Genomic DNA, 17,498 nt, shown 5'->3' on the forward strand with positions numbered 1-17,498 from the left:
TTAGTGAGAATTCAGAGCAAACGTCAGTCCAGAGAATGATATTTGCTCTGATTCAGCAGCAAAGATCAGGTTTCCCTGGGGGAAAGTGGCCTGGCAAGAGCAAGTTTGGATGAGCTATTCCAGGGCCAATACTGATTTTCATACCCTCCAACATTTCGCCGATGAAAATAGGGACATCCTATTCTGTTGTTGTTGTTGTTGTTACCCCGTCGATCTGACTGGGTTGACCCAGACACTTTTGGGTGGCTTCCAACATACAGCCGTACCTTGGTTCTCCAACGGAATGCGTTCCAGGAGTTCGTTCGACTCCCGGAACCGTTTGAAAACCAAGGCGCTGCTTCCAATTGGCTGCAGGAGCATCCTGCAGCCCATCGGAAGCCGCAGAAGCCATGCCGGATTTTCGGCTTCGGAAAATCGTTCGAAAACCAGAACACTCACTTCCGGGTTTCAGTCGTCCGGGAGCCGATTTGTTTGGGAGCCAAGGCGTTTTGAGATCCAAGGTACAACTGTATATAGAAACATAATAAAAAATAAAAAAGATTCCTTCCAGTAGCACCTTAGAGACCAACTAAGTTTGTTCTTGGTATGAGCTTTCGTGTGCATGCACACTTCTTCAGATAGAAACATAATAAAACATTATACATTTTTTTAAAAAAACCTTCCCTATACAGGGCTGACTTCAGGTGTTTTCTAAAGGTTTCATAGTTACTTATCTCCTTGACTCGGGGGTTGCATAACTCCATACCCTCCAACATTTCTTCAATGAAAATAGGGACACCCTAAGCAGAGGGGACGCGGGTGGCGCTGTGGGTTAAACCACAGCGCCTAGGGCTTGCTGATCAGAAGGACAGTGGTTTGAATCCCCACGACGGGGTGAGCTCCCGTTGCTCGGTCCCAGCTCCTGCCCACCTAGCAGTTCAAAAGCACCTCAAAGTGCAAGTAGATAAATAGGTAGTGCTCCGGCAGGAAGGTAAACGGCGTTTCCGTGCACTGCTCTGGTTCGCCAGAAGCGACTTAGTCATGCTGGCCACATGACCCGGAAGCTGTACGCCAGCTCCCTCGGCCAGTAACGCAAGATGAGCGCCGCAACCCCAGAGTTGGACACGACTGGACCTAATGGTCAGGGGTCCCTTTACCTTTAAGGAAAACTGGGGCATTCCAGGATCAAATCAGAAACCGGGATGGCTTCTGTGAACCTGGGACTATTCCTGGGGGGTGGGGTGGGGACACTGGGAGGGTATGTGCAGTGGCGAATTGAGCCTATTGGTCCATAAGGCACTGCAGCCTTACGAGTTGCCAGGCACAAGCAGGCACCTCACTACGCCACTGGGTATGTGATTTTGCACTGTGAATTGTTGCTCCTCGGAGGCTCCTTGGAAATGGGCAGTGGGCCTCTGCTTCGAGAGAATGGAGAAGGGCAACCTTTCAAACTAGATTATAGAAGGCCCAAGAGTCTGGCTGGGCATTAAAAGGAGGCAGAACCACGTCATCATTAAAGGGATGTGGGACAATCCATGTGTCACGTTCTGCTCCTTAGTGAGCGGCGAACAGCTCAGCGCTTCTCTACTTACCCTGAATAGCGTGAGTAATCCGCCCATGTCCATACTCCTTTCTGCCAAAACAGCCCAATCCAAAGTGGCGTTGAACGCAGAGAGCTCTAGAGTTAGGAGAAGAAGCAAAGCACACCAGCCTCACACCATGTCTACTGTGGGAAGGGGGGGGGGCTGCTAGTTTGATGGCTGGGTGGGAGCGCCTTCCTCCATGGGGCTCCCTCAATTTCCCTCTCAGCGGGACCAGATCAGGAAGACAGCTGAGGGAAACCGTCCCTCCCCGCACCCACCCCAAAGACAAGAGGGCCATCGTTGAGGTCCCACAGAACTCTATGCTGCTGTCCGTTCTGCTACTTTCCTGGATTTGGGACTGTAGGGAGAGGGAAGGCGTTTCCTGCTCTGGGTCAAGAGGAGCCACAGGACGGCAGAAGCCTCGGAAATGGCACATCCTTATCATATTTAGAGTCCACTGGACCCCAGCAAAACTATACCAGAAGAAAATAACAAGGGAAGACAACTGCTGGAGATGTGGGAGTAAAAAGGCGAACTTAGTACATATGTTCCAGTTACAGGTGGGTAGCCGTGTTGGTCTGCCATAGTCGAAACAAAATAGAAAATTCTTTCCAGTAGCACCTTAGAGACCAACTGAGTTTGTTCTTGGTATGAGCTTTCGTGTGCATGCACACTTCTTCAGAACGATAAGATCTTCTTCCGGTGATAAGATCATTTTGGTGCGAGGTGAGGATATTTATAGCAAGAGTAATAAAAAGGAATTGTTATTTAGGGGAACTGAATTTAATTCTAAATTATTTTCTGGAAACGTGGGAGATTTTAAGGGGTCAAAAAAAAATGGATGTGCCATGTTATATTAGAAGCAAAAAAACTTGTTTTGATTAATTGGAAGAGCCGTAAAAAGATTCCATTGAGCACATGGATTGATAATATGGACAGATTAGCTACATACGAACAAATTGCATGTCGACGCAAAATAAGAACGGATAAATATGAAGAAATCTGGAATGAATATTTAAGTGATAAGGCGGACAGTGGTGGGAGGTAGAGGGAGGCGAGAGAGGTGGGGAAACAGTGTTGTAAAAAGAAAAGGTGTAGTCATAGGTATATCAGTGTATTTAAATTTGAATTGTCAAACTGTGTTTTTATTGTTTGTGTTTTTTGTGGTTGATGCTTGTATCAAAAAATGATTAAAAATATTAAAAAAAACAAAACAAAACATCCTTATCACAGCCCTTGCCTCATTTCGCACCTCGCGCAGTTGGCAAGGAGGACGCGGGTGGCGCTGCGGGTTAAACCACAGAGCCTAGGGCTTGCCGATCAGAAGGTCAGCAGTTCGAATCCCCGCAATGGGGTGAGCTCCCGTTGCTCGGTCCCAGCTCCTGCCAACCTAGCAGTTTGAAAGCACGTCAAAGTGCAAGTAGATAAATAGGTACCGCTCCGGCGGGAAGGTGGAATGGCATTTCCGTGCGCTGCTCTGGTTTGCCAGAAGCGGCTTAGTCATGCTGGCCACGTGACCCGGAAGCTGTATGCCGGCTCCCTCGGCCAATAAAGCGAGATGAGCGCCGCAACCCCAGAGTCGGACACTACTGGACCTAACGGTCAGGGGTCCCTTTACCTTTACCACACTGACAACTGGGAAACACTGGCCTGCGAGCGGTCCAGTTGGAGCACAGCCTTTACCAAAGCTGTCATGGGCTTTGAAGACACTCGAACTCAGGACGCAAGGGAGAAACGTGCCAAGAGTAAGGCATGCTTGGCAAATCCACACTGTGATCAACTCCCGCCTGGGAACCAATGTCCCCACTGTGGAAGGACGTGTGGATCCAGAATAGGCCTCCACACTCACTTAAGGAATCATTGTTAAAACCGGGTTTATGGAAGACAATCTTACTTGGCTACAAGGGATCGCAGAAGAAGAAGAAGAAGAAGAAGAAGAAGAAGAAGAAGAAGAAGAAGAAGAAGAAGAAGAAGAAGAAGACGAAGAAGAAGAAGAAGAAGAAGAAGAAACTCTCGCGGGTGGCAAAGAGAGACAGAAAGAGAAATGGCAGGAAGGCATGGGCCCAATCCCTCCTTGCACCCTTTCCACTCTGATCTGCAGTCAGTCTGCATCCCTCAACAGATGGCCCTTGAGGAGAGGCGGTACCAGGGTTGCAACAGAGTCCCTTTCGCTTCTTAAGATTGGCTGTGAATGCAACATTTCCCTCGCCTTTCCCCTTTCTGTGCTATGAGCATGGAGTGGCCTTCAGGTTCCCCCTTCAGGATTGACGGTGGAGCCCCTCCCTCACCCCACCCATTAGGCCATGCTACCCGTTTTCACCAGACCGTTAAGACTTGGGAACGCTGCAGCTCCTCAGCACTCCAGGGATCTGTCAAAACAAGCAGCAGGGATTTCTTCATCCTACAGTCCCAGTAGCTTTCTTCCCAAGTCCTCTCTTCCGCTGAAACCCACAGGCATTTCCATCGGAAGAGCTTCCACTGAGGGGGGCAGCAGCCTGGGAAGGAGACACAAAACGGCAGGAGAGGGTCCTGGCTGCAGCTCTTCCCAGCTGGGCTCAGGGCACCTCAGAGACCCCCAGCCAATGTGGTGAGATCCTATTTATTCAGAGGCCACAAGCTCCAGAAGCTGATCTGTGCTAGGTCTGCAGGGTGGCAGGGATCACTTGGGAACAAATGAGGCCTCATCCGCACTAACCTTTTGCCCCTCACTTCCTAGGGAGAATTCTTCCAGTCCGTGTCCAAGACACTTTCCCCAGGAAAATCCACTCTTTAATGCTGAATTGGAACAAATGGCAATTCGGGTTTTCCAAAGATGGCCGTTTGCGCCGATTCAGCGCTAAAGAGCGGGTTTTTGCAGGGGAAAGGGAAAAAACATACACTCTTACGCACTCTTTGCTTGACTGTAAAGCCATGCATTTAGACAGATGGTGGCATCTGTGAGACATTTCATATACCCACAAAGGTTGGTCCTCTCTAGGTTTGTCCCAAATCCAGCTCAGATTTATTTACTGCCCTTATTGGCATGCTGCACAACAAAAGATCTTGCAATAAATAAAACAATTTGGATAAAAAATAGGATATAAAACTGTAAAATCATGGGATGTGTTAACCCTGATGGCATTCTCCCAAGACTGCCAGTCATTGTGGCCAACTGGTGTTTGTTTTGGCCTAATGCTGCTTGTTACTTTAACATACCCTCCAACATTTCTCTGATGAAAATAGGGATGTCCTATTCAATAATAATAATAATAATAATAATAATAATAATAATAATAATAATGTTATTATATACAGTATATCTTGCCCATCTGACTGGGTTGCTGCAGCCACTCTGGGTGGCTTCCAACATATATAAAAACATTATATATTTAAATTAAACATTTTTTAAAAAAAACTTCCCTATGCAGAGCTGCCTTCAGGTGTCTTCTAAAGGTGGTAGAGTTACTTATCTCCTTGGCTCAGGGGTTGCATAACTCAAGACGCTCCGACATTTATTTGATGAAAATAGGGATGTCCCAAGGAAATCAGAAAATAGGGATACTTGGGAGGGTCTGCTTTTTCCCTTCTGCTTCCATAATTTTTTACCCCTGGGTACCAGCGCGGGTGGCGCTGTGGGTTAAACCACAGAGCCTAGGGCTTGTCGATCAGAAGGTCAGCGGTTCGAATCCCTGTGATGGGGTGAGCTCCCGTTGCTCGGTCCCAGCTCCTGCCAACCTAGCAGTTCGAAAGCACTTCAAAGTGCAAGTAGATAAATAGGTACCGCTCCGGCGGAAAGATAAACGGCGTTTCTGTGCGCTGCTCTGGTTCGCCAGAAGCGGCTTAGTCATGCTGGCCACATGACCCGGAAGCTGTACGCCGGCTCCCTCGGCCAGTAAAGCGAGATGAGCGCCGCAACCCCAGAGTCGTCCGAGACTGGACCTAACGGTCAGGGGTCCCTTTACCCTTTACCAGCAATATGGAAAGATTCTTTAGTTTGGCAAGCACTAATAAAAGGAGGGGAATCTCCAATTGCGGTGGGGGCAGAATGGGGGGATCTCATTCTGGTGATTCATGAACCCCAGCCCAGCGCAGGATTCCCCCCGCCCCCAGCAGAAAGAATGTGGTTGGTCAAGGGAGCTGTGGGCTCAAAATGTTGAAAACCAGTGTTCCAGGGGGATTCTGGTAAGTAAAACAAAGGAATGGTGGCCATAAGGGAGAAATCAGCAGCTAAGAAGAAATGAAAAGCAACATGTGAGCAAATGGTAGTTTTGCAGCTCATCGCCCACATTTCCCAGAGCATCAGAGCATGAAGAGCGCTCAGCCGCCGTCGCACAGACAGCGCAGGAAGTGTGAGCACATGTCTTTTGCGTGCATGTTCTGCAGGGCAAGAATCACCCCTGTTACGGGAAAATTGATGCAAGTGTCATGAATATAGCCCCATAAGTGGAAACGTGTGCTGACTTTCCTGTCTCAAACTGGCTAGTAGAGGCAATGAGCACGTATCCGAGAGAGTTATGAAAAAGTTTCCAAGGGTAACAGCCCTTGGTTTCCAAAGAGAGGTTGGACAGTCATGGATTCTTTAGCTGCGATTCTTGCATCGCAGGGGGTTGGACTAGAGGACCACTGGGGGTACCTTAAAGGTAAAGGTAAAGGGACCCCTGACCATTAGGTCCAGTCCCGGACGACTCTGGGGTTGCGGCGCTCATCTTGCTTTATTGGCCGAGGAAGCCGGCGTACAGCTTCTGGGTCATGTGGCCAGCATGACAAAACCGCTTCTGGCAAATCAGAGCAGCGCATGGAAATGCCGTTTACCTTCCCGCTGGAGTGGTACCTATTTATCTACTTGCACTTTGACATGCTTTCAAACTGCTAGGTTGGCAGGAGCTGGGACCGAGCAACGGGAGCTCACCCCGTCGCGGGGATTCGAACCGCCGACCTTCTGATCGGCAAGCCCTAGGCCCTGTGGTTTAACCCACAGCGCCACTGGGGGTGCCTTACAACACTACAATTCCATGATTCCCGGCGACAGCGATCAGCAAGGGGAGCTCTCCCGGTCCGGCAGGAAAAGGGGGCGTACTGGACGTACCGATCTGCTGGCATGACCTGGCGTGGGTCAGATTGGTCTCCATCTCCTGGTTCTTCTCTTCCAGTCTGCCCTTGTCCTGCCGCAGGAGGGTCAGGTTGCTCTCTGCTTGCTTCAGCTCTTCCCTGGCGCGCTCGAGTCCCGCCTCGGCCTCTCGTAGCATCTCCCGGGCCTGAGCCAGGCTCTCCTCCTCGGTTCTGATCCTCTGGGCCAGGGTGCTGCTGTTTGCCGCGTGGGCTTGGGATGCCTCGCGGAGCTGCCGGGAGACCTGCCAGTCTGCGAAGCGCAGGCCAGGGGAGGGGAGGGAGATGACTGGGGGCCAAAAATGCTATTCCCGCTGGGGCTCTGGACTGGGCAGAGAGGCTGGATTACCGCAATGCGCTCTCTGTAGGGCTTCCCTTGTGTTTGGTCCGGAAGCTGCGGTCATTGCAAAATGCTGCAGCACAAATGCTAATAGGTGTGAGTCCTTGTCGGCTTAGAAAGTTTTGACCTGTTCAAGTATTTTAACTGTATGTTGTAAAGCATGGGTAGGCATGGCTGGACCTAATGGTCAGGGGTCCCTTTAACTTTACCTTTAGGAAAACTGATTGGCCACTGTGTTAACAGGATGCTGGACTAGATGGGCCCCCTTTGGCCTGATCCAGCCTCAGAGCTCTTCTTAAGTTTTCCACACCTAGTTTCTTCTTCTTTAATGAATAAAGCTGGTGGCTTTCCCACGGTTAGTGAATCTGCAGATCCCTAAAGCATGGGTAGGCAAACTAAGGCTTGGGGGCCGGATCCGGCCCAGTCGCCTTCTAAATCCGGCCCACGGATGGTCCGGGAATCAGCGAGTAGAATGTGTCCTTTCGTTTAAAATGCATCTCTGGGTTATTTGTGGCGCCTGCCTGCTGGTTTTACATGAGCAGAATGTGTGCTTTTATTTAAAATTCATCTCTGGGTTATTTGTGGGGCATAGGAATTGGTTCCCCCCCCAAAAAAAAAATATAGTCCGGCCCACCACAAGGTCTGAGGGACAGTGGACCGGCCCCCTGCTGAAAAAGTTTGCTGGCCCCTGGGCCTTAAATAAATACTCACAACGGACTGCGCATCCGACAGTGGTGGCAAAGAAGAAGAGGGAGGCGCCCAGAAGGGCCACGGCTGCGTAGTAGTTTTGACGCCTCGGCCCTAGAAAAGAAACCCGGGGAGCGGATAAACTGTGGAACTCCCTCCCACTGGAGGCAGGTGTGTCCACCAACACGGATGGCTTCAAAAGCGGATTGGGAAAATTCATGGAGGAGGAGAGGGCTACCGGAGGCTCCTAGCCACAGTGGCTCTGCTCAGTCTCCACAGTCGGAGGCAGTGAATGCTTCTGAATTCCAGTTGCTGGAAACTGCAGGAGGGGTCGGATCCTGCTTGTTGGTTTCCCTTTGGGGGCACCTGGTTATTAAAAGAGGTAGGACGGCTACCTCCCAGGGATTCTTGATTTGTGATTTCTGCAATAAAGGGGGTTGGACTAGAGGACCCTTGGGGGCCCCCTTCCATATCTACAATTCTATGATCCCTCCCCAATAATAATAATATAATGATAGTGATAATTAATTTATTATTTATACCCCAGCCATATGGCTGGGTTTCTCCAGCCACGCTGGGCGGCTCCCAACAGGATATTAAAAACACGATAAAACCTCAGACATTAAAAACTTCCCTAAATAAGGCTGCCTTCAGATGTCTTCTAAAACGCTGTGGGTAGGGGTGGGTGGGGGTGGGGAGGGAAGAGGAACCACGATCTGCATCTCCAGAACAGCTCACAGCAATATTCATGAAACACCACGCTGTTTCCAAATTAGAACTATGAAAGGAATGCATCTGTGAAGGGGCAGGGAGAGGATAATAATAATAATAATAATAATATTTATTATTATTATTATTATTATTATTATTATTATTATTATTATTAATTTGTACCCTGCCCATCTGGCTGGGTCTCCCCAGCCACTCTGGGCGGCTTCCATCTGTTACGGGAAATATCCAGGTACGAGGCTACCCAGCTACCTGGCCGTGAGGCAAAAAGCCTGCGGGTTCCTGAGGAGTCCAGCCCCCAACCGGAGCAAAAGCAAAGATCAAAGTTTATTGCGCAACAGGTTCAAGTCAGGACTGAACACCTGGGAATAGGTTGCAAGAACTTTTCAAAACTTTTTCTGGTTCCCACAATGCATATTGTTACATGTCATAATTATGTCACTACTACATGGGCGAAACGTCAGGAAAGGGGCGGAAAGGGGAGGGTTATACATGATTAACACACTGGTAAACAAGATCGACATGGAGGAAATGAAATGCAAACCAGTGGTGAGCCCTGATGTATTCATCTTGAGCGTTCCTGGGAATAGAACAATGGGATTGCCTGGCCAGGTCTATCACCCTTCAATGGGTCCAGAGGAAGGAGATATGGCCTGGGTTTAACTGTCAATCGCCCTCAGGAATGTCGGCTGTTTTCCTGTGTCCGTGCCTTCATGGCAGAGGCTGAGAAGTCTTGAAGCCCTTGACCAAAGTGGCAAGATGGCGGTGGAACCAAGACTCTGGGAGTTTGTGCACTGCCCATTGTCTAGAGGGGCTCCCTTGAGGGCATAGATTCGTTCCTTACTGCTCAGCTTGGGAGACTTCGTTTAGGTGACCCCTCCCCCCGAGTTCCATAACGCATCAAATATTAAAATACATTTAAAATATCACAGATTAAAAACTTCCCTAAACAGTTACAGGTGGGTAGCCTTGTTGGTCTGCCATAGTCGAAACAAAATAGGAAACAAAATAGGAAATTCTTTCCAGTAGCACCTTAGAGACCAACTGAGTTTGTTCTTGGTATGAGCTTTCGTGTGCATGCACACTTCTTCAGATACCACACGAAAGCTCATACCAAGAACAAACTTAGTTGGCCTCTAAGGTGCTACTGGAAGGAATTTTTTATTTTGTTCCCTAAACAGGGCTGCCTTCAGGTATTTTCTGAATGTCAGGTAGTCGTCTATTCCCTTGACCTCTGACGGGAGGGCGTTCCACAGGGCGGGCGCCACCACCGAGAAGGCCCTCTGCCTGGTTCCCTGTAACCTCGCTTCTCGCAGGGAGGGAACCGCCAGAAGGCCCTCGGAGCTGGACCTCAGTGTCTGGGCTGAACGATGGGGGTGGAGACGCTCCTTCAGGTATACAAGACCGAGGCCGTTTAGGGCTTTCAAGGTCAACACCAACACTTTGAATTGTGCTCGGGAACGTACTGGAGGACGCCGAACTCAGCAGCAAAACAGAAACTGTTGGGTTCTGAGTAAACAAGTTGCACCTGAGCCGGTCTGGTGTCAGAACTATCAGATTAAGAAAAGGGTGCTGGCACTCCTGCTTAATTGCAATGAAGTGTAGGCAATGCAGTGGGTATGTTAAGTCTCTGCCAAGAAGCCACTGGGGGGAGTGTGAATGGTTTGATAAGGTGCTGTTTGAAACTAGCTTAAGTCTCTGGAAGGAGGTTTACTGCTAGAATAGAATTCTGGCTTGTTTTGTCTTGTTTTCCTTCCGCTGAAGCCCAGCCAACTTTTTGTTTTTGTATCCTGATAAAGAAGGAATGCGGGAAATAAAGACCAAGTTTGAAAAGCCTTTTGACTCCTGGTGATCTGCTTCAGACAAGTCTCTTCAGCTTTGCATTTAAACTCTGCCGGAAGCATACTTCCATGGAAAACTGGGGTGTGAGTTTTTCTTTTGCACCTCCAGAACCCAGTTGTTCCTAAAAGAAACCTCCGATGTATGCAGAACATTTAGTTCCTAAGAGTTCAGCAGCAGCTGCTGTGCAGGCGCCTGTTGCCACAGGAGCAACCTGCCTGCGGATTGTCTCGCCAGAGTGGTGCATGCTCTAGTTATCTCTCGCTTGGATTACTGCAATGCGCTCTATGTGGGGCTACCTTTGAAGGTGACCCGGAAACTACAACTCATCCAGAATGCGGCAGCTAGACTGGGGACTGGGAGCGGCCGCCGAGACCCCATAACACCGGTCCTGAGAGACCTACACTGGCTCCCAGTACGTTTCCAAGCACAATTCAATGTGTTGGTGCTGACCTTTAAAGCCCTAAACGGCCTCAGTCCTGTATACCTGAAGGAGCATCTCCACCCCCATTGTCCAGCCCAGACACTGAGGTCCAGCGCCGAGGGCCTTCTGTCAGTTCCCTCACTGCGAGAGGTGAGGTTACAGGGAACCAGGCAGAGGGCCTTCTCGGTAGTGTCACCCGCCCTGTGGTACGCCCTCCCGTCTGATGTCAAGGAAATAAACAACTACCAGACTTTTAGGAGACATCTGAAAGCGGCCCTGTTTAGGGAAGCTTTTAATGTTTAATAGATTATTGTATTTTAACATTCTTTTGGGCGGGGTATAAATAATAAATTATTATTATTATATTATTATTATTATTATTATTATTATTATTATTATTATGCTTTAATTTGTAAGATAACCTGCCCCCTCCCTTTCTTAAAAGATAGTCCAAGGCAGCAAATGGCATCACTACTGGAATAATAACTAAAGCATTAAACACAAGAATTGCCTCCTGGATCAGGCCCATCTAGTCCTGCAGACACTTCTTTCATTACCCAGACCTCCCAGGGAGGAGAACAGCAATTAGAGTGCAATATTTAAAACAGTTGAAAACAAACTACAGTCACACAAAAATAAGGCGGGTCCTTAAAACACACACACCTCCAGGTTCAAAAACAAGGGGGAAGAGGTGTGTCTTCAGCATCCTCTGGAAGTTGTGCAATGAGGGTGCCACAGCTTAGGGGGCCGCCACAAAGGAGGCCCTCTCCTGCTGGACCACCCAAGAAGCCTCTGAAGGGAGAGGAACCACCAAGAGGGCCCCCTCTGCAATCTCAACACCTGAAGGGGTCTGCAGGTAGGAGGCGGTTTTTCAAGCATCTTCCACCCAGTCCTCACTGGCAGTAGGTCTCCCTGGCAGGGGCAATACTCAACACCTCACCAAGGCAATACTCGAACACTCACCTTTTGCAGGCTCTAGGCTGCTGGGGGACTTTTCTTCCTCAGGTCTGGGCCCCTGGACGTTCTCGTAGGCGAGCTCCTCCTCAGTTGTCTCTGGAAAAGGAGATGGGAGTGAGGCCCAGGAGACGAAGGGAAGCAGCAGTAAAACTTTGCAGTAGCATTTTAAAAGCTGCGAAGGAGTTGGAGGTCTGGACAGAAAGTCTCACAGTACCTTGCCACTGGATCTTCTCCAGAGGAACCTCCCCGAATCTCAGGTCAGCGTAGGTCACACCCTGAGACATCCTGGGGATGGGAGAACCCGGGTCACTGCTCTCGCGGCATCCGAGGGTGACTTATGGTACTTTGGAGCGAGTGGGGAGGAAGCCCTCGACCCACTGGGAAGTCACTTGGTCTCTGCTGAGAAGGGGTTTTGCTGCTGCTGGTTCCAGGAAACAGAAGCTTGTGGAGACCAGGCGGGGTCAGCCACGCATGAGTAAAAACCCTCCCTTGACTGTCCTGATGTCATTTGAGAAGTGAAAGTCTTCTCTCATTTCTAACTTTCTCTTCACTTCTGCTTGTTTCCCTGGGGGAGCGGGGGCAGCAGAAGGCTGCTGAGATTGTCAAGTGATTCTCCGATGCGTAGCTTTTGAGATGTGTGCTGTAGGAGTCTTAAGAATGAGCTTGCTGGGCCAGGCCAGTGGCCCATCTGCCCCGGCATCCTGTTCTCACAGTGGCTGGCCAGAAAATATCGGAAGCCAGCAAGCAGGACCCGAGCACACGAGCCCTTTCCCCTCCAACGGTAGAGGTCAGAGCACAGCCATCATGGCCAGTAGCCATCAATACCCTTCAAGAAGCAGGATTCAAACACAAGAGCGCTTTCTCCCCTCTTGTGGCTTCCGGCAACTGGGATTCGGAAGCATTACTTCTGCCTCCGACTATGGAGGCAGAGCAGAGCCATCCTGGTTAGTACCCATCAGAAGCCCTCTCCCCCTCCATGAAATTCCCTAGTCCTCTTTTAAAACCATCTAGGAGGTTGTGTCCTGTATGAGGTGTTGGAATTTGGAAGGGAACAAACCTGTAGATTAAAATTTACGATAAACCTCCTGACCCACCTTGTGTGCGAGACAAGCGACTGGAAAGCCTTTCAGCAGAGTAAAATATCAGTGTGTTTTTCAGCTTATTAAGAAGCTTAGGAGAGCGCAAAATATGGTCTGAAGCTCAACATCAAAAAAACTAAGATCATGGCCACTGGTCCCATCACCTCCTGGCAAATAGAAGGGGAAGAAATGGAGGCAGTGAGAGATTTCACTTTTTTGGGTTCCACGATCACTGCAGATGGTGACAGCAGTCACGAAATTAGAAGACGCCTGCTTCTTGGGAGAAAAGCAATGACAAACCTAGACAGCATCTTAAAAAGCAAAGACATCACCTTGCCGACAAAGGTCCGTATAGTTAAAGCTATGGTTTTCCCAGTAGTAATGTACGGAAGTGAGAGCTGGACCATAAAGAAGGCTGATCGCCAAAGAATTGATGCTTTTGAATTATGGTGCTGGAGGAGACTCTTGAGAGTCCCGTGGACTGCAAGAAGATCAAACCTATCCATTCTCAAAGAAATCAGCCCTGAGTACTCACTAGAAGGACAGATCCTGAAGTTGAGGCTCCAGTACTTTGGCCACCTCATGAGAAGAGAAGACTCCCTGGAAAAGACCCTGATGTTGGGAAAGATGGAGGGCACAAGGAGAAGGGGACGACAGAGGATGAGATGGTTGGACAGTGTTCTCAAAGCTACTAACATGAGTTTGGCCAAACTGCGAGAGGCAGTGAAGGATAGGCGTGCCTGGCGTGCTCTGGTCCATGGGGTCACGAAGAGTCGGACACGACTGAACGACTGAACAACAACAACAAGAAGCTTAGGAATATCATTTATTTATTTATTTAATTTGTAAACCTCCCTTCATCCAAAGATCACAGGGTAGTTCACAATAGGCTATTATTATCTGTTGATATTTCCCACAGGAGGGTGTTCCACAGTTTAATTGCATGAAGTCCTCTTTCTTTTATCTGTCCCGAATCTCCCAGCATTCATTTTCATTTTCCACGATTTCTACTACTGTAAGATAGGGACAAAAACCTTTCTCTACCTTCTTTCTGTGTGCTATGCATCTGTTTATTAACTTCTATCATGCCGCCACCTACTCGCCTTTCCCCTAAACTAAAAAGTCCCAAACACGGCAACCTTTCCTCATAGGGGAAGCCTCTCCATCCCCCTTGACCATTTTGGCTGCCCTTTTCTAAAACCTTTTCCACCTCTACAATGCCCTTTTTGAGGGGAGGCGACCAGAACTGTACGTGGTATTCCAAATGCAGTCATGCATAATGCATAATGGCAATTGGGAAAGTCATGTAAGAGTCCTTAAAATCAGGGATTAGATTACAACTGTGTACACGTTACTGGCAAAAAATGCAGGCTAGGTAATTTTCTCATTTCGGATTGAAGCTGGTTGGAGGTGAAATCAAAATGCAGTATTTCATAAGAAGCATGATAGATATGGATTGTGGCTAATGTGTGCACAGTGTTTCTCAAACAACTCATGACAGCACACAGCATGCAGAGTAAATAGACTTGGTCCCAGATGGAGTTTCAGAACTGAGGTAAGTGCTCCTAGACATTGGAATTCCCTTCCTAGAGAAACCAGGCTGGCTCCCTCCTTGCTGCCAAGATCTTATTCCAACAGGCTTTTGGGGAATGACTGCTTGTAATGAGGCCGCTGGTGCCATGTTCTTTTTATTATCTTTTCGTTTTCAGAAATCTTATCTACCGTATTTTTTGCTCCATAAGACGCACTTTTTTCCTCCTAAAAAGTAAGGGGAAATACCTGTGCGTCTTATGGAGCGAATGGTGGTCCCTGGAGCTGAATTGCCCAGGGGCCAAAAGCAGATTGTGCTTTTTATTTTACAAAGAGAAAAGGGAGTGTTGAAAGGACCCCGCTCAGCAGCTGATCAGCAAGAGATCGGGAGAGAGATAAGAGTCCCGGCTCCCTTTCAGCCCCGCCCTCCTTTGTTGAATGTGCTGCAGAGGGAGGTTGTTTGTTTCCCCAGTGACATGTGACTGGCTGATTAGATTATCTGTCTGAAAACAGTAGAAATGGCTCCCTTTCCTTAAGATTTTTCAGAAATGTGAGTTAAACCCCATAAAAATGGGGCTTTTCCTCTTTGCTTTTCCCCCTTTGCAAAAGGAGCTTTGCTTTCCCCCCTTTGCAAAAAAAGCTGCAAAACCTTTAGCTGATCCTCAAAACAAAAACAAAAACAAAAAAACCCCTAGGGCTTTTCCCTTTGCAAAAAAAAGCTGCAAAACTTTTAGCTGATTCTCCAAAAAGGCCTTTTGCCTTTGCAAAAACAGCAGCAAAACCTTTAGCTGATCCTCCAAAAAACAACAACCCCAAAACCCCAGGGCTTTTCCCTTTGCAAAAAAAGCTGCAAAACTTTTAGCTGATCCTCAAAAACAAAACAAAAAACAAAACAAAACAGGGCTTTTAGAGGAGGAAAACCAGAAAAATATTTTTTTCCTTGTTTCCTCCTCTAAAAATGAGGTGCGCCCTATGGTCCGGAGCGTCCTATGGAGCGAAAAATACGGTATGTCTCTATAACCGGTTTTAATTCTATTAACGTTTGTTTTCTTAATGACTGGTTCTCCCCTTTTATGCTTTTAGCTGTTCTTATATCTGTAAGGCACCTTGAGTATAAATAAATCTATACTAACAATAATAAATGCAGGGTGGAAGGAAAAAGCATTTGGGTTGCAGCATTTTTCTTTGTTGCCTGTCTAACCACAAGAGAAGTAAAAAAACCAGACCTTCAGTTAGTTCAAAAGGTTTTTTTGGAATAAAATAAGTGTCTTGGCAACTTGCTGCTCCTCCCTGAAGCAGGGGACTCCCTATAGAGGGAAAGAAGCAGGCAAGAGAGGGCCTCCTTCAGACCTATGAGTTACATTTATTTTTTATTTATTTATTATACTGCACTTCATCTGAAAATCAGAGGGCGGTTCACAAAATTAAAATACAAAATAAGAGCACGAAATACATAATAAAAGCAGCAGCTGACCAAGAAGCCCCCACCCACCCACAACACATTTAGAAGGTCATTGAATGTTAGTCGGCCCAAGGCCTGGCTTCGCATTTTGAGCATTTGTTAAGGTCTCTCTTCAATGTGCATTCTTTTACGTTTAAAAATATGGAAAGGAGAAGCAGAGCCCTTGTTGCAGTCCAAGCATTCTTATGTCCTCACCGCTTCATGGGTTCTCTGGTGTGCAATAAGCTGTGTGCTGAACTGGAAGCCCTGTTCACATTCCGAGCATTTAAAAGTCCTCTTGTCGGTGTGGGCAAGTTGATGTCTAACAAGGTATGATTGAGAACTATACCCTCTACCACAGTCTGAGCACTTGTGCAGCTTCTCTCCTGCGTGGCTTCTCTGGTGTGCAGTAAGCTGTGTGCTAAGCTGGAAGCTCTGTTCACAATCCGAGCATTTGTAAGGCCTCCCTTCAGTGTGGGTTTTTCGATGTTTAACAAGGCCCGACAGAGAGGTATACCTCCTATCACAGTCTGAGCACTTGTGTGGCCTTTCCCTTGTATGGCTTTTCCAATGCACTTTAAGGCTGTTTCTGTAATAGAAGCTCTGCCCACATTCTGAACATTTAAAGGGTTTCTCTTTAGTGTGGATTCTCCGATGCACACTAAGGTTGGAATGAGAAGTATACCTCTTGCCACAGTCTGAGCACTTGTACGGCCTCTCCCCTGTGTGGGTTCTCTGGTGTGCCTGGAGGCTGGTGCTGTAATTGAAGCTCTGCCCACATTCTGAGCATTTATACGGCCTTTCTCCGGTGTGGGTCCTTTCATGTTCGATAAGCTTTGCCTTGTAACAGAACCCTTTCCCGCACACTTGGCACACGTACGGTCTCTCCGCGGTGTGGGTCACCTGGTGTACGGTAAGGCTCGACTTGCGCATGAAGCTTTTTTCACACCGCTCGCATTTGTAAGGGGTCTCCCCTGTGTGAATCCTCCGGTGGTCCGTAAGGGCGGAATTGCGCTTGAAGCTTTTCCCACACAGCTCGCACTTATAGGGGGCCTCTCCCGTGTGCACTCTCTGGTGCTCCGTAAGGTTTGACTTGGATTTGAAGCTTTTCTCACACAGGCTGCAACGAAAGGGTCTCTCTCCCATCTTCTGGGTTCTGCGTACGGCGTTCCCATTCGCCTCTCTGCACCCGGGTCCCACTGGCAGCATCGCACAAGGTCCTCCTTCTCGCATATGATCACCTGCCAAACTTCTGGCCTCCCCGTCGCCGTTTTCCTTCTGCGGCTGCCTCTCTTCGACCGAACACAGAGCCTGACCTGCCTCTTCCTCCTCCTCCTCCTCCTCCTCCTCTTTCACTACCACCTGGAGGGAGCGCAGGACTTCTTCGAACTGCCCCGGTTCTCCTCGCCAGGCAGGATCCGAGGGGTCCGGGGAGCTGCTTCCCCCCAGGGAGAGAACATTCGCGTAGTTCTCCAGCGTGACCTCCTTGTACAGAGCCCTCTGCCACGGGCCCAGGAGGTCCCACTCGCCCGGGCTGAAGCGCACGGCCACCTCCTCGAAGGACACCCGGAGCGGGGAGCGGGACAAGGCAGGCGCTCCGGGAAGCGAAGGCTCCGGCTGGGCCTGCTCGGGCGCCATGGCTCTCGACGAGGAGCCCCGAAAGGCTTCTTTCCCGTCCGCTTCACCCTCAGGGACGCTTCCGGCGGAAGCCCAACGCGGACTGCCATAGAGGAAGGGGGCTAGAGTGGCTTCCGGCTCCGCCTTGGGTCTATGGCGGCGCCCAAGTTGAAACCGGAAGTGGGTATAAATTAGCTTTTTCCTGAGT

General features: G+C 48.8%; 2 protein-coding genes across 2 annotated transcripts; both read right to left on the reverse strand.

The window, feature by feature from the left end:
- Positions 1–3,731: 3,731 nt before the first annotated feature.
- Positions 3,732–10,489, reverse strand: LOC117052086 (B-cell differentiation antigen CD72-like). The gene is made up of 4 exons (XM_033158811.1): positions 10,378–10,489; positions 7,699–7,788; positions 6,628–6,936; positions 3,732–4,057 (listed from the first exon to the last, which is right to left on the reverse strand). The coding sequence occupies exons 1-4, from the start codon at positions 10,487–10,489 to the stop codon at positions 3,879–3,881; spliced, it is 690 nt and encodes a 229-aa protein (XP_033014702.1). The 3' UTR covers positions 3,732–3,878.
- Positions 10,490–15,733: 5,244 nt separating this feature from the next.
- On the reverse strand, positions 15,734–17,374 carry LOC117051859 (zinc finger protein 501-like). The gene has a single exon (XM_033158557.1). The coding sequence runs from the start codon at positions 17,309–17,311 to the stop codon at positions 15,878–15,880; it is 1,434 nt and encodes a 477-aa protein (XP_033014448.1). The 5' UTR covers positions 17,312–17,374; the 3' UTR covers positions 15,734–15,877.
- Between the last annotated feature and the right edge of the window lie 124 nt (positions 17,375–17,498).

Source organism: Lacerta agilis, chromosome 8, assembly GCF_009819535.1.
Source record: "Lacerta agilis isolate rLacAgi1 chromosome 8, rLacAgi1.pri, whole genome shotgun sequence".
NCBI classification, from domain to species: Eukaryota; Metazoa; Chordata; class Lepidosauria; order Squamata; family Lacertidae; genus Lacerta; species Lacerta agilis.

Coding starts and splice junctions, on each gene's coding strand:
- LOC117052086 (XM_033158811.1), bottom strand. CDS start 10,489: ATGCACCACTCTGGCGAGACAATCCGCAGGCAGGTTGCTCCTGTGGCA. Junction 6,937..7,698: donor TGTCGGATGCGCAGTCCGTT/GTGAGTATTTAT, acceptor TTTGGCCCCCAG/TCATCTCCCTCCCCTCCCCT. Junction 4,058..6,627: donor CAGGTCATGCCAGCAGATCG/GTACGTCCAGTA, acceptor TCTCCTTCCCAG/GCTGCTGCCCCCCTCAGTGG.
- LOC117051859 (XM_033158557.1), bottom strand. CDS start 17,311: ATGGCGCCCGAGCAGGCCCAGCCGGAGCCTTCGCTTCCCGGAGCGCCT.